Source organism: Platichthys flesus, chromosome 3 (assembly GCF_949316205.1).
Source record: "Platichthys flesus chromosome 3, fPlaFle2.1, whole genome shotgun sequence".
Classification (NCBI taxonomy): Eukaryota; Metazoa; Chordata; class Actinopteri; order Pleuronectiformes; family Pleuronectidae; genus Platichthys; species Platichthys flesus.
The window spans coordinates 7,262,425-7,277,529 of NC_084947.1; the positions used below are offsets into that span (position 1 = coordinate 7,262,425).

Sequence of the window (15,105 nt, forward strand, 5' to 3'; positions counted from 1 at the left end):
AGGGCTGCCGGGAAGAAGTCAAGTCAGTAAAATGTATCGATGAGACATTAATGTGATAATGAGGGAGGAGAGGAGAGAGAAGATCTGTTTTTCATGTGTCCCCTGACATTCCAGACCTGTAGCAACATAACTAAGACAAACCCGAACCAACTCTGACTAAGCTTTATCAAAAAGGTTTTATAAGCCTGCTCTTAAATATAAAGCGGGGCCTGCCACCTTTTTTCTCAAATTGGATTATACTATAAGTTGCGAGCAGGCCAACCAGATGGTGTTTTTTTTCTTCTCAGACTGATCGTGTTGAAGGTTTTTCGAGGCCCAGAGAAACAAAAGTACTATTTAAACACAAAGATTGGAATAAAAGGAAGAAAAAAAAGAATTCATATTCCTGCTAACCTGTCTAATGGGATGGATTTTGTGTGGCGCTTTGGTAACTCACCAGGTCGAGCACACATGATTAGGTCCTCACTGAAGTGTCCCAGGTTTGAATCCACTTTTTGCCATTTGCTGCATGTTGTCCCCCATCTATTTCTCTAACTCTCTTCAATGTGTGTCTCTCAGTCGACTTTCCAATCACAAAAAAGGGAAAGTAAACCTGATAAAGAACAAAGAAAACAATTATACCAATTGTTTGGCATTAAAAAGGTTTGTGTATGTGTGTGCAACCTGCAAACAATTACAGAGAGCGCTCCCATATGGTCAAACAGTAATTTACCCAACTGCTTTTGTAATGATGACAACTTCTGTTTGTGTGTGTGCCTGCAGGCCACAGCGACTGTGTGTTGTTCCCCCACACTGTTATTCTCAAGCTAATAATATCACACATATTGCATTCATGTTATCTGTGAGAGGTGTTTTCCAAACCGAGTTTCTTGTGTGAGTGACGTGGTCTTCAGCTTTGAACTGCAAATAGTTTAAATCCTCAGAACTATCAAAAGTGTGATCCCTGTGCAAATCCCTGATCTCCCATCCTCCTCTTTTTGTGCATACAGAACGAGAGCACACACACACAAGCAGATGCACCATTGGTAGGTGTTGGCACAGCCTAATGTGATATGACAGAGCCTGACAGTGGTTTAATGTGGACACTGACTGTGAATAACAGTTTCATTAAGGGGCCTGACTGAGTGAGGAGGCACAATATGAGAAGGAGATGAGAGTCAAGAGACTGAGAGGTGTACAAGTCTGCCTCCAGAGATCAGTGATCGAGTGAAGGGACAGGCACAGGGTTTCGGTGTGTTGATGGACAATCACGTGTTCGGAAACAGAACAGACAGAAGTGTGTTTGTGTGTGTGTGTGTTTCACTTCCCCTGTGTTAGCTTGATAAGAAGAGAGCTTCATCAGGTAATAAACGGTCTGCTGGTGTCATCTGCTGGACGATTCTGAATCCTCCTGTTTTCTAGTAATTTCAAAAGTTGTCAGCAGAGGGCCACAGTGTTTGGTGATAACTACCATGATGACAATAGTCGTCCAGTGTTTTCTTCTTAACCTAAGTGAACATTCTTGTACAACAATAATGAAAGACAACATAAAAAGTGAATCTCTTGTATTCACAATACTCCTTAATGTAAAAGTCAAGTATTAAAAGTCACTTCAGAAATATTGCTTGTGACTAAAGTGTGACTATATATATATATACATAAGATTGTTAGGGCTGATGCATTTAAGCTTAAGCAGGAGGTTATTCTAGTAGCAAATGGAAGTTGAGCTAAATATAAGTTATTCAGTTGACTAATTAAGTCCAATGGGGCCCATCCTAAGGTAAGAGCTGCCTCCAGGGGGCGATATATAAAGTCTGGCTTCACAAATAGGTGTGTCAGTGTTACAGACACTTTTTTAACCTTTGCCCTTTTGTAATATGCTGGATAACGGTGAAACCATCAGGGAAATGTATGAGAGAAATTTGCTTTCCATCAAAACACATCGGACATGCAACAAATAGAAGAAAGCTTTTTATAAAGAGGTCAAGTGCCAATCACTTGTTTAATAATTAACAATGCAATGTGTTTTATAGGTTTGTGTCTTTAGTGTAACATCGTAATCTGAAAAGTAAAAGGTTAATCAAGTGCAGATAGATCAAAACAGAGTAAAATGTACTTCTTTGCAGTTATTTTCCATCAACTTTTCCAAATCTGTAAAAGTTTGACTGTTCACAAACAGGAACAAACACACAAATCGAAACATCGAAAAATATGCTGGGCAATAGATATTTCGAAGAGGAAGTGGATTATTTCAGTGTCAGTGACATCAGGGGATAAAGTGATGGTGACATTTGACCTTTAATTCACTGGTGCTGGTTCTCTGTCATTTTAGATGGTTGAGTTTGGAGTCAACTACCTTTAGTTCACTATAAAAACTACTGATCATGATGGTTCAGCTGTGTATTGTGGTGAATTTGGTTTCTGGAAAGGTGACCGTTACCCACAATAGCATGAGGCTGTGTGTGTAATTTTGTAAAATATTCAAGCCTGTGGGATTGAAATGTTCAAATGTAGCTGTGTCGATGTCAAACCGGTAAATCAATCTAACAAAATGAGGAATCAAGAATTTTATCACCTTGAGAAACCAAAGCTACACAATGACATTTTAATAGATGATCACGATACTGAGTCATGACCACAAATCAATTCGTGATAAGGAACGGACTTTCCAAACTTCCTGATCAAACATAGCCTCTGTGACCTTTCTGTCTGTCGAATTCTCTCTTTCAAATGTGGAAAGTTGTTCTCTCCACTTGAGCAACAGGAAGTGAAAAGTGTGTGAGATGTTGTTCAGGTCAAAAGGCCATCAGACTGTAAAACCCATTCTCTGCAGATAATTCTGTGAAAATAGCAATGCACCGGTTCACTTCCCCCTGATTCAGCAAGAGTGAATTGAGTGCAGCGAGGTCAGTGTTTAATGTTCACCCACGAAAAGACAGCACAGGAATGACTGGTCTGAGATCACTTTGACTTTCTCGAGTCAATTGTCACAGACCATGAGCTGGCTGCAACTGTAGAGAAAAAATTCAATAGTATTAAACAGAAAGAAACTGATTCAATATGCTCACCGCCGTGTTTTTATTTCAGTGGAAAAACAGCAGGGATCAGCTTAACCTCATTGGTATAAAGTGCAATAACAGACAATAATGTGTCATGACAAATGCTGATGTAATAAATACAAATATAAATTCTATTTACACGATAAAAACAACTTAGTAAGAGTTATCTATCTCAGGATACAAAATGATCAGACCTTTGATCATACACCACTTCTGGTTGTCGCAGTTTTATAAATTAGACAATAAAACCAGTATTGCTGTCTGAAGTTAACACAGTGTTGTCTCATATAAAGATGTCACAGTGGCTGTAACTGTGGAGGAATGACTTTCAGAATGGAAATAAGACAGCCCTTGCAAATAATCAGGCACGTAAGTCAAACAAGGTAACACACACAGACACACACATGCACACACACACACACACAGAAAACCCGACAAGCACACACAACTACCCTTTAGTACAAAACATCAAGGGATATTAGCTCATAGCTGCTCCACCTTGCTGGCTCAGAATCACAATGTGGTGGTTACAGTGGGGTTTAATGTTGCCAACCGCTGTTTGTTGCATCAACGTCATGTTTGTATTATTCTACTGGAAGTGAGAACCCGGATCCACCAGCCATGTGCTGGCAGCAACACAAGTAGCTTTTCTTTCTGTGCAAAACAGTGATTACTTCTGTTGTGCAGAAGTTTTGATAGTACAAACAGTATTTTTGAGCATATTTTTTGAGTCCAGCACAATGTCTACAAGAGGTAGACGATTTAAGTAAAAAGTACAGTCATGTCAATTTCCTTCCTCTTCATCCTTGGCAGTGGACGTCGGTTTCAAACTGCAGCAGCTGTCCCATGAATCCCAGGTTGGGGGAGATGACGTGACGTCGCTGCTTCACAAAGTCGAAGGCCTCATCCAGCCGCACGCGCTGCGTGTGCATGAGGTAGGCCAGACAGATGGTGGCAGAGCGGGAGATGCCTGCCTGGCAATGCACCAACACCCGACCACCTCTCTGCTTCACAGAGTCTGTAGGCAGGACGGAAAGAGGAAGAGAGATCAGCTTATTGTGCTCCATTTCACATCAGTTTCACTGACATCAGGGAGAATGTTTTACAAGCTGAAATACATATAAAGCTCTAGAACCACTGGACTGGAGGGGCGGCCTATGACAAATGTCATTAGTCACTGTCCTAATGGAGATTTAGTTAATCCACCTCCATCTTCTCCTGAACTGAACTTTAAGTAAAGTGGTGAAAACAAGCAACAGAATGCACTTTGTAATGTTAATTCACTTCTCCTCTGCAGCTTGTGCCCCATTATCCAGTTTTGTAGTCAGACGATTACACTGTTGGTCCTTAAGTCTCGGCTACAAAATGGATTATGCTGCCCAGTCTGCTTCGATGAATTTCATCGAGAGATTAATAAAAAGTCTAATTTGATAAAGTTAGAAACACATTGTGTTTAGTGGGTCTAATAACTTTCATGAAGCTTGGACTGATCAGCTACTAATCTTTCATTTTAAACCCACACTGCACAGGTTGGAAGATGTGGATGTTTAGAGGTGGGGTGGGGAGGGACTCACCAATGAAGGTGATGGCTGTGGCGAAGCAGGCTCTGATGTCAGCAGCCAGAGTGTCCTCCACCGTGAGCCTCAGGTACTCGAACTCCCCCTCGTAGAAGTTGGGGCAGGTGGAGGAGACGTTGAGCACGGCTGTGATGCCTGCTGCTGCCAGGGTCTCTCTGCGGGACGAGTGGATGGCACTGCCCAAGAACAGGAAAGGCAGCAGCTCCACTGGACCACCCTGCAATTCAAAACACCACAGTTTAAATACCAAGTTTGATCTCATTTCATCCTTTACATCCATTTCAATTGACATGTTTGTGTGGGTGACATCATGTAGTAACTGTTATAAAAGTGGGTTTTGTCTCACCTGATCGTACGCTGGTGTCCTCCGGCCGGTCACTGCTGGCTCCGGCTCCACTGAGGGCAGTTGGCTGCTGGCAGAGATGTAGCACAGCTCTGGAGAGGCCTCGGTAAATCCCTCAAATCCACCTAAATGGAGGTCACATAGTATTAGCAAAACTCCCGGGCTCTCACCTAAGTACAAAATAATAACTATACTCAGAATAGGACTGGGCTATAAAACAATATCAATAATTATTACAATTTTATTTAGTCCAATATATTGTATTAAAATTCATAGGGAACGAGGAGGAGTAACATGTCTACCTCAGATTTGTAAAGTGTTTTGCTGTTTATCAAGTGTTTGTTGCCCATAAATTTGTTTTTATTTAGTGTTTAAAACCACAAACTTCACCCAGGAGTAGAATAAGCCGTTAAACTATATAAACTAATATATATATTTACAATTGTGACACTTTTTGTGATAATTACAGATATGGACTAGTCGACTGTTGACATCATATTGTCCATTTAGCCCAGCCATAGGATGGGGTAAACATGGAAAAGAAGTTTAAATATGCATAGTCCACAGTTTGCTTTATCCTTGAGGTTTGTTTATGAAATGTTTCCCTCTTGTATTACCCTGAAACCTAAACACTAGTAAGCTCAGTGTATTGACCCTGTTATAAACACTAAGGTGACTCGTGTTTGTTTCTTTAAGTCTTGCCAGGTCAAATCAACCTGATGAACACTTAGTACAGCAGTAAATCAACAGTTAATCTCAAGTGGATTTTAAGTGGTTGTTACCTTGTAAGAAGCAGATGTGCGTGTGGACCTCGTTCTGCAGGGCGGTGAGCAGCATCTGGGCCACGCTCTCCGCCCGCAGCTCGGCCACGGAACCGCTGCTCTGGTCCACCACCACCACGGGGGAGAAGTCCCCTCGTCTCAGCCGGCCGAGGAGCGCCTTGTCCGGGATGAGCCACTCCAGAGCCACCACCGAGCCCTTGGACCGGCGCCTCATCATCGAGCTCCAGTTCACGTTCCGGGCCTCGCGGATGTGCGCCAGGGAGAAGTCGAGGAAAGGTCGGCAGTCCAGCACCACGCCGCCGGCTGAGGCGCACTGGTCCCGGGGGGTCCGGAGGATGTGGACCAGCTCAGTGGCTGTGATCTCCAAAGGATCCACAGTCATGGCGGAGAAAGTAGATTTATAAGTAATTTAAAATAAATAAACTATATTTGCTCTAGTACAAATATGAGCTATTAAAAATAAATGAATCTGGTGTTGGTGTATTCTTCTGTGATGATCTGATAAATGACTGGAGCAATAAAATAAAGTATGTGTGTAGAACCTTAGCTGGGTTCGAGTCCTCTTCACGTTTTCACTTGTTCATTGATAACAGCTGTCGGAGGGGCGGGGTCACCGGGGCCCCTCCTGGTTTTTCCCCCAGAAGTAGTGACGTTGCCGGCGGAACGACCATATATGGTCTACCCGACACTCCTCATATGGACACTGACGCGGAACCTTAGATTTTCCACGAGCGCACGTGGTCACTCGGGGTTATCCCGTGTTATTGTGCTGAATTACGTTATGCGCGCAGCCTCCAGAGGAAAACAGGAGCTTGGTGTTATTCGGGTCGAGATTAAAACCTGAGCTGCTCCACCACACAAACACAAACTGCTGCTGGTTTCCTCTAAAGCAACGCGTTCACAAAACAAAGCAACACAAGGAAAGCAGAAAAGGGAAAAGAGAACAGAGAGATGTGTATTTATATAAATTAATGAGCAGAACAAGATATGACACCCATCCTGTAAAAGCCCCATGGATACAAACCTAAACAGATTACACTAATTTTGTACCTCTTTAAAGTGTTTTTGTTTGTTTGTCTTTGTGTTTATTATTTTTTAAATTATCATTATTATTATAGCTATCATGATTTATTTATTTGTTTTGTTTTTGTGTCTCTTTCTGCACACATATGCACTAATTGGTGAATAAAAGGTTAATTTAAGTTTCCAGTGCATCTGTTGGTTTCTACTCTGTGATGTTTAAGCCTTAAGTTCCACTGGTTATATCCCATGCACAGATGAAGCTATTGTTTCTGCTGCTTTAGTGCACCTTCAAACAAAGATTTGATTGTGTCCATGGATGAACTGATAAGTGACTCAACTTGATTCAAAGCAGTCCCATAATTCAAAGGAACTAATCTTCCATAAACTTTGCGCAGAGAGAGGATAAGGATGGAGATGCTCTTTATTCGGGTGCTGCCTTATTTCAGTCTGTATCTGTGAAATCAAACTGTGATGAGAGTTATGGCTGTGGGTGACAAACTGTCCAATGTCAAGGTAAGCTTTTGAATCATAAACTCCCAATAAACCAAATATGCCTAACTCACCTTTGATTATTGCTTTTGACTTATTGCTTTTGACATATTTAGATGAGAACATTTATAAGTTTTACTTGAAAATGTTCTTTAGTATTTCTGTCCTTCACCTGAATCGTTTCTGGAGAAAATATTTGCCTCAGTCCCACATGAGCAATATTTAAGTCATAATTCATCTAAATGTAGAGGATGTCGTAGGCGTCTTTCCACCCATGGATTCAAGACACTTACTACCTTCTCACGAGCAAAGAGAAATATATATTTTATTGGCCGTGTGGGATAATTTGAGGCACAAAGTGTAATCTGACGTCTTGGTCTTCATTTCCTCATAACCCACATTTTCAAATCACTCTGCCTTCCCTCAGACGTCTCCCACTCAAACCTCTGACTCCACTTTTCTTCATCTTCCCACTTCCTCTCGCCCCCTCCCCTCCCCGCACCGCTGCCCGCCGGCTCGTCAGCAGCAATCCCACTGTGTCCCACTCTCTCTCTCTCTCCCTGCTGTGGCTGCAGTCTCTGCAACAACACACACACACACACACACAAAGACATACATTTTGGTAGCACAGTTCATCAAGGCTGTCAGCATGAGCTGCTGAACCTGCATTTACTGTGGCCTCAACCTGCACTTTGGGCCTGAACACACACATTTAAACCCACAGTGAAGCGGTGTGCTGGGTTGGAACATTGTGACGTGAGCGTCTCGGCGTGACAGCATCTTAAAGACCAACGTTCACCCACATGTCAGCAGTCTGACAGGAAGCAACCCCGCACATGCATCCTGTCATCACCCGTGCAGGCCTCAGCCACCCCTCCAACCCTTTGTGTTACACCATGACAACCTGGCTGCCTCTGATTCACACAGGTTTGGATGAAATTCCCCTGAAAAAGGTGATTCACGATTTATTTACCATCCCCCTGGATGTGGTGACTCAACCAACTGCTTTCAATTTTCATTTAGTCCAAATGCTATTTTCCTATAGGTTCGTAAATCAGGTAGCTGTCAAGTTAGCAAAGAATCAGCCAAATGAGTTATTGTTGATGACAACTATCACAGGAAATTACACTTTAACATCAAGATGGGGGCGAGGTGATCTGAGCGAGTACCTCATGAGAGAGGAATTTGCAGAAATATGCTGAGTGCTGAGCGAGACACTTGTGGGGCGGATGCAGGGGAGGTGGTGGAGATCATGACACAACTTGTGATAATAGAGGGTGACTATTTTTGAATCAGAAGCAGCTGATGTCATCAAAACGTAAAGAGACAGACAAACAGACAGCAGGAAACAATGAAGCAATAAAGTCTGGTGGTTGTGTGGTGTTGTAAGAAAACTGTGACATGTCACTGACGAGCGATTCAAAAGATATGAGTAAATAAACTTTGAAAGAGAACCCTGATGAAAACAGCTGCTGCCAGCTTTTACCCAATCCACGGCAACTGCCCTCCCTCTCCCACAGGGGGATTATCCGGGATTAATGGGATGGCTGGAGTTATTAATCTCAGAAAAACACGTTATCCAGGAGATTTACCTCGTCCCCGATTCCTATCATGAATGCCCACGTGACAACGGCGTCTCCCCATTCAGGGCGGACATGTCCCTGCTGGGGTCAGATCACTGCAGGCAAGCTGGTGCTGGAAAGTTGAGTGGTTTTGTGTTTTTCTTTTGACTGTGGGTGTGTTGTATGTTTTAAACTTCACCTCAAACTTTTTGTTTTATGAGGTCTATGACTCATCCTGTTGCACAGCTTCGAACCATGACCCTTTTTTTTTGAAGATGAACAATGTTCTTTTGGAAAACAGTTCCTGCCTCATGAGGCCTCATTCTTACACTCAAAAAATAATTGTATCTTAAACACTGACTTTGTTTATTTCAATTATTTTCCATCCAATGTCATCAGATATGATCAAAAGTGTCTAGAGTCGCATTTAAAGTGTTTTCGATCATGGTGAGTTAGTATCAATAAATTAAATAACTATGTATCAACCTATAAAACTTGTGTGCTTAATGTATATTTATGTGGAAGTTTAACTTAATTTAATCAAATCACTCTCACCATAATATAGAACACTTCATTTAATGTGACCCCTGTACAAAGAATGTATGTGATAAAGTTAAATGGAAATATGATGTGAATAAAGTCAATGTGTGTGTACCCAACATGTATTCTCACTTCCTCCTCTTCTCTAGACATAACCTCACACTTTTACTTGGAAAATTCATTCAACCACAAAGGGAAATGTACAACCTGAAGTGAGTAAAACCATTGAAGTGTGTTTATACAGTGTTGTCGTCACGCTGTGCTCTGTTTGGTGTTTCCACTCTGTCCTCCTCCTCTGCGACTCCTCCACTGCTTAATCAGCGTTCTAGGAAAAAGATCAACAACACTGTAAACCATAAATCAAGTTACAAGTATTGTGTGCCTTTTTTGTGCATTTCAATGTAGGTCAATGATTTGTGTTGACATAGACAACATTAATGTGCACTCAGCTCAACTTTCAACAGTGTATTTATATATATATTGTAGCTTCATATGACATGAACCTAAACCTCATTAACCATGATTCAAACTCAGGTCAACTTGCTCACTTTGTTCCTCTTGAATCCTTTAAGTCATCACGCTCTCTCCGACAGTTCGGCATCACCCCTTTTTTTTACCGCCGCCCTTCCGGCTAACCTTTCACCCACCCCCCCGCCCTCTCACTGATGCTCACCTCATGATGAATACGAGGCCGGCGCTCGCCACAAGAGCCAGAGCAGTTATCGTGACGAGGAGTGCCACCATTATATTGTCGGTGTGCTGATCATTTGAGTATTCGTAATCGAGAGGCAGTGTGGGCAGAGTGGCCCGGGGTTTCTGAGGCTCGTCAGGCAAAGGTACGACTGTGGGGAAGATAAGAAAAACAAAGATGTATCAGTAGAGCTATACAGAAACTCTCGTATAGAGGCAATTTCGAGGGTAGACATTCATTTTTTACATGATTCTGTTTGTCATGAACCTCCCGACAACCAACAGTGGACAATGGAGTCCATTTGCAAAAGGTTTTCTCTCACTGTCCTCATAATTAAAGTTTTTATTAAATAGTATTCTCTACATTTGGAACTCTATGGTACTGGTACTGGTTGGGACATTGAAATCATCTTTCAGCTCAGCTAAGGAAGTTGTGTTTTCATCAGTGGTTGTTTGTTTTTCTCTCAGCAGGAATATAAGGACTCATATCTATTTGATTGAATTGTTGGGTCTAATTATGCTTGCTCCCCTGAGGGCCATTCCTGTTATTGTTAGTTTTTATGCTACTAATAATCTGGATGGATTAATTTTGTTGGGGAATTTTATTAACAGTATCAATAGCATCATGTCACGCTCTGTAATTCTAGGTCACGTTGTCATTTAATTTCATTGTTTTCTATATATCCTGTTTAGTTTTGTTGTCACTGGCTGTTCCTCTCGTTTTAGAACCCACTTCCTGTCCTCGTGTGTTTCCTCCCTGCTGTGCTCGTCTGTCCCCTCCGGATGTTTGGCACCTGCGCCTCCTTCCTCTCCAGTGTATTTCATCTTTGTGCTGCTTTGCCTCTCTGCCAGTTCCTCTTTGTTCTTTGAGACAAGTGCACCAGCCCCTTTGACCATATCTGTGCTGAGCCATCTTGTTTGTATCACTTATTTACTGTCCAAAGAACTGAGGTTATGTCTGCTCTATCTCCAAAGGAAACATATGTAAATCAGTTCTCTGTGTTTTGATTCCTGTTTGAAACTGCGCCTACAGAACCAGTCTGAACTGGCTCAGACAAACAGCCTTAGTTCTCTTAGATATAAGACCCTTACATTTGCCTGTTCTCCATCTTTACGCTGAGATCCCTTTGACTCTCTGTGTTGATCCTTTCTACAGAGAGCCCCTATTAAAATACACAAAGACATATTTGGTGTTCCAGCCTCTTGTATTTTCAAATGTCCATCACAGGGACAAAACCATAACATTTTTGTTTAATTCCTTTTTGGGACATTTTGACTAATTTCCCCGGGAATAATTCATGGATCTTGATGGGAAAAATCAGTCACACTAAGTGTAATAATATCTATGAGTGATTTGGTGAAGCTCAATTTGATTTGAAGGGGATAATTTGGCCTTGACAGAGTTCTGTGCTCCACTGAGTTTTATTCCAGTTCTTTATCGTGAAGTAAGTAAATCTCTTTAAAAATGACGGTTGTGTTTGTGGCCTCCTGTCATATCTTTGATGTGATATTGAAAACCAAAGTAGAAGACCACTTTTACAAGTAATGTCTATTTGAATATTCTGTTTTAATATTTGTTATTCATCCCAAAGCATTTAGAGTAGAAATATTCCTGGCATGTTTGGTCTCTGGGGTAACTGTTTAAACAGCCTAAATTAACATGGAGGCAATGTCAGCTTTTGAACATCCAGAGCCGGATTAACAGTTTTTCAGTGACTGTGTGCCTCAGAGCCGTAACTCTACCAGTGAGCAGGAAAGTGACTCGATAGAAGACGGTTCCACTTCGTCCCTGAAGCGAGCAGCGGTACGTCCCTTGTTCCTCCACCTCCAGCTGATTTAGGATCCAGAATGACTCATCTGTCACCACCAACACTTTGAAGTCAGTCTCGTTCGGCTGCAAACACAAATTGGGAAGCGATATTTGCAAGTTAGTGTGTGGGAAATCACTCAATATTCAAGAGTAAAGCTTAATAAGGGACCAAACTTTATACACGAGAATCAGGAAGTATGCAAAGTGTTTAACAAGTGGTAGGTTCCATTTAAGTGGTTTAAACGTGGTAGATTGCTGTTTCTGTTTCTGTTTTGGTTGTCATTAGAGGAAGTGACAGTATGAGCAGAGTAACCTTTTCAGTTCCAGGAAAAATAAGTTGAGATAAAACAAGAAGGCGGGGGTATTTATTTATGAGAGCTTCTGCCCCGGTGATTGGCTGCGAGGCGGGTAGCAGAAGGACAAATGGACAAACCTTTTCAGTTCCTGGCTCTCCTGGAGCCCAGGAGAAGTGATACTCAGGTTTTCCTGTGAGAAGTTGATGCCATGGGAGAAAACAGTCGAGCAGTGCCTGGCCTCCCTCCTCAGCCTGCAGTCTGTGCTCTGGAGAGAGGGTCAGAGGAGGAAGGGGGGGAAGGGGGGGGGGGCTTGTTTCATTAATTTGATTTGGATTACTTGAATTATCTTTTTCATTAGCCCTGCACATGGGCAGGCAGCAGCAGGGCCTCGCTTGAGAACACACTTATAAACCCAGCACATAGGCAGGACTCTCCCTCATTCTCTCATGCCTCTACCCACCAAGGATGTACACAAACACACAAAAAACATACCACCACACTCCTGCTGGCCAGAGGGAGACGCACAGACGTATATCTTGAAGCGGCAAGAGACGCAATCCATTACTCTCCGTTTCAGGAGGCCTGAGAAACACACATGCACACACAGGTGTCGTGTAAACATGCACTGTGTGTATTGTGGGTGTGTTTCTACAAGGATTTGCAGCGACACAGATGGAAGAACCAGACAGATCAAACTTACCACACATGTTGGGGCACAATCCTGAGGGAGAGACAAACAAATGATCTGAATCTGAAACATGTTGTTCTCATTATATAAAGTGCCCTGCCTCATGCTGTGCACAACAAGCATTAATATTCATGTCAATTACCATCACGGATGAAGGCGTCAAGGTGTTTCTCTAAGATCCTCCTGCCCTTCTCCATGATCTGAATGGCTTGAGATGTTCCTGTAAAAAGAACAGGTCGAGGGGGGACATGATGTTCGTCTTTATTATGTGTCCATTTGAGAACTATTCATTACAATGAATTATGTTTTCTGTTCTTCACCAGAGTGAGGGGTTTTCAGGAAGAGGTTGAATTCGCTGCGGTACTCGGTGCCGGCTCTGTACAGGGTAGTGAAATCTGAGGAGTTGGAAACAGAGTAATGTTTTACTTGGTTTTTATCATTTACACGTGAGGCCTCTAACTCAGATTCTATCCAGGACAAAATGATGATCAGGGTAGAAAAGTAATTCAACTACCAGATCGTGAAAGTTCTCAGAGGCCGGATAATATTTAAGAAAAAGACGCGAGCTATGAGATATTGTTGCTTTAAGTGAATTATCACCAGTCCTTTATCTCACCTATTATTCCTTTTCGCTTCCTGCTGGTCTCTATGTAGTTCACATACGTGTGGCTGTAAATCTTTTTTATTTCCATCTGGTCGGCCAAGGTCGGGGCAGACAGGGCTAAGTTTTCATGCAGGAGTCGAACCCTGCGGTCACACTGCAGACAAGCGTCAGCTGCAAGGACACAGCCGAGCAGCGTCACCAGTATCAGCAGCATCTCCCCTCAGCACCCTGAGCCTCCTGCACCTGAGGATGAGTCACTTGGGCCCTTGGGATTTTTCACTCAGTACGGTTTCTACAACAGAAATGTCAAACATTAGTGTTACTACAAATCAACCACTGAAAACAACAGTGGTACTGCTACTACAACCGTTATCACAACTTTCTAAACAAAGTCATTTCAGATTCTATTTTACATGATTAATTGTTTGTTTTGTGTTAAAGTCTTAATTTTTTTTTTTTATCTTGCATTGATCAGAAGTAGGACTCACACTTCATATTGAGATGACATTGATCGCAACATGAAGTTGATCTGATGAAAGCCCCGGGACAAGTTCTTCAAGTAAAAATGTGGAAATGTGGAAAATGGCCACTCAGTCCAAAGTGGCAGGTTTCCTGTTGTGTTTTTCACAATACACCTCATACTTTTGTGTGCGTCTGGTCATGATACACAGGTATCCCGATATTTGTGAAGATCGGTGAAAGCTAACTGAGGGGCTTTTCCTTAGATTGCGCTGTTGAGCCATTTTACCATTGTCCATTTCAAATTACTCCAGAATACAATTACTTTTTTGAGGTTTTGAATTTATTGCAAAATTTGGTAACAATTTGAGCATGTCTAGGCCTGAAAAAGCCCAAAAGTGAAACACAAATCCTTCGGAACAATAGTGCATTCCACCGGAGGTGCTCGGGTCCTGATAATGATAAGAGTAATATAGCTGTTAACTGTGAACAGTCAAAATCTCAACTATATTCAGTTAATCATTCAACGATTCCAGGACCGTGAATAAAGGATTTCGTAAATCACCAGGAATAATTGAAATTATAGCGTTGGGCTCTGCAGTAGTTTTGGTATTGATAGTCTACTTATATTCTCCGGCACTGTGTGTACATATACTTAAGTTTACAGAACTTAACTGCTTTAACCCGAGTGCTAGTAATAGTAGTGCCTCATAGTACTAAAGCCCTATAAGACAAATTGTGATTTGTGAATATGGGTTATACAAATAAAATTTGATTGATTGAAATAAATTAATAATTTGACTAGCAAAATTCTGCAAGTATACTAGCTAGCTATGCTGCAACACTACAGATTATTTCAGCCATGAGTTCCTCCACCACTAAAACCAGTAATTACGATAACGAGCCAAACTACTTTACCTATTTCTATCGCTAACTGACATTTAATGGAACAACAATAACAAGAATATATCTGCACTCGTGTTGTGATGAAGGAGATGAACCAGGAAAGAAGTGACTCCCTGCTTTCTGAAGGCTCTTCTCTGTGTGTCAGTTGCAGCTCGTTGCTGTCGCCCAGTGGCAGAAACCACATCGCTGTCCCTGTAACACGTGCTGTTCACCTCAGCTCTGCGGGTCAGGACCAGTTGATGACTGGTGTCAGTTATGTCAGTTGATTTTCGGCTGCACAGCCTCGTCTGCCCAGAAT

At 42.1% G+C, this 15,105-nt stretch overlaps 2 protein-coding genes across 2 annotated transcripts; both read right to left on the reverse strand.

The window, feature by feature from the left end:
- Nucleotides 1-3,040: 3,040 nt before the first annotated feature.
- On the reverse strand, nucleotides 3,041-6,311 carry dusp2 (dual specificity phosphatase 2). Its single transcript, XM_062381624.1, has 4 exons — nucleotides 5,741-6,311; nucleotides 4,962-5,083; nucleotides 4,613-4,832; nucleotides 3,041-4,056 (listed from the first exon to the last, which is right to left on the reverse strand). Exons 1-4 carry the CDS (start codon nucleotides 6,120-6,122, stop codon nucleotides 3,839-3,841), a joined length of 942 nt encoding a protein of 313 aa, XP_062237608.1. The 5' UTR covers nucleotides 6,123-6,311; the 3' UTR covers nucleotides 3,041-3,838.
- Nucleotides 6,312-9,227: 2,916 nt separating this feature from the next.
- LOC133947851 (izumo sperm-egg fusion protein 1) lies at nucleotides 9,228-13,671 on the reverse strand. The gene is made up of 9 exons (XM_062382213.1): nucleotides 13,455-13,671; nucleotides 13,159-13,233; nucleotides 12,981-13,058; nucleotides 12,851-12,871; nucleotides 12,643-12,732; nucleotides 12,288-12,415; nucleotides 11,788-11,938; nucleotides 10,028-10,196; nucleotides 9,228-9,679 (listed from the first exon to the last, which is right to left on the reverse strand). The coding sequence occupies exons 1-9, from the start codon at nucleotides 13,654-13,656 to the stop codon at nucleotides 9,607-9,609; spliced, it is 987 nt and encodes a 328-aa protein (XP_062238197.1). The 5' UTR covers nucleotides 13,657-13,671; the 3' UTR covers nucleotides 9,228-9,606.
- Nucleotides 13,672-15,105: the final 1,434 nt, after the last annotated feature.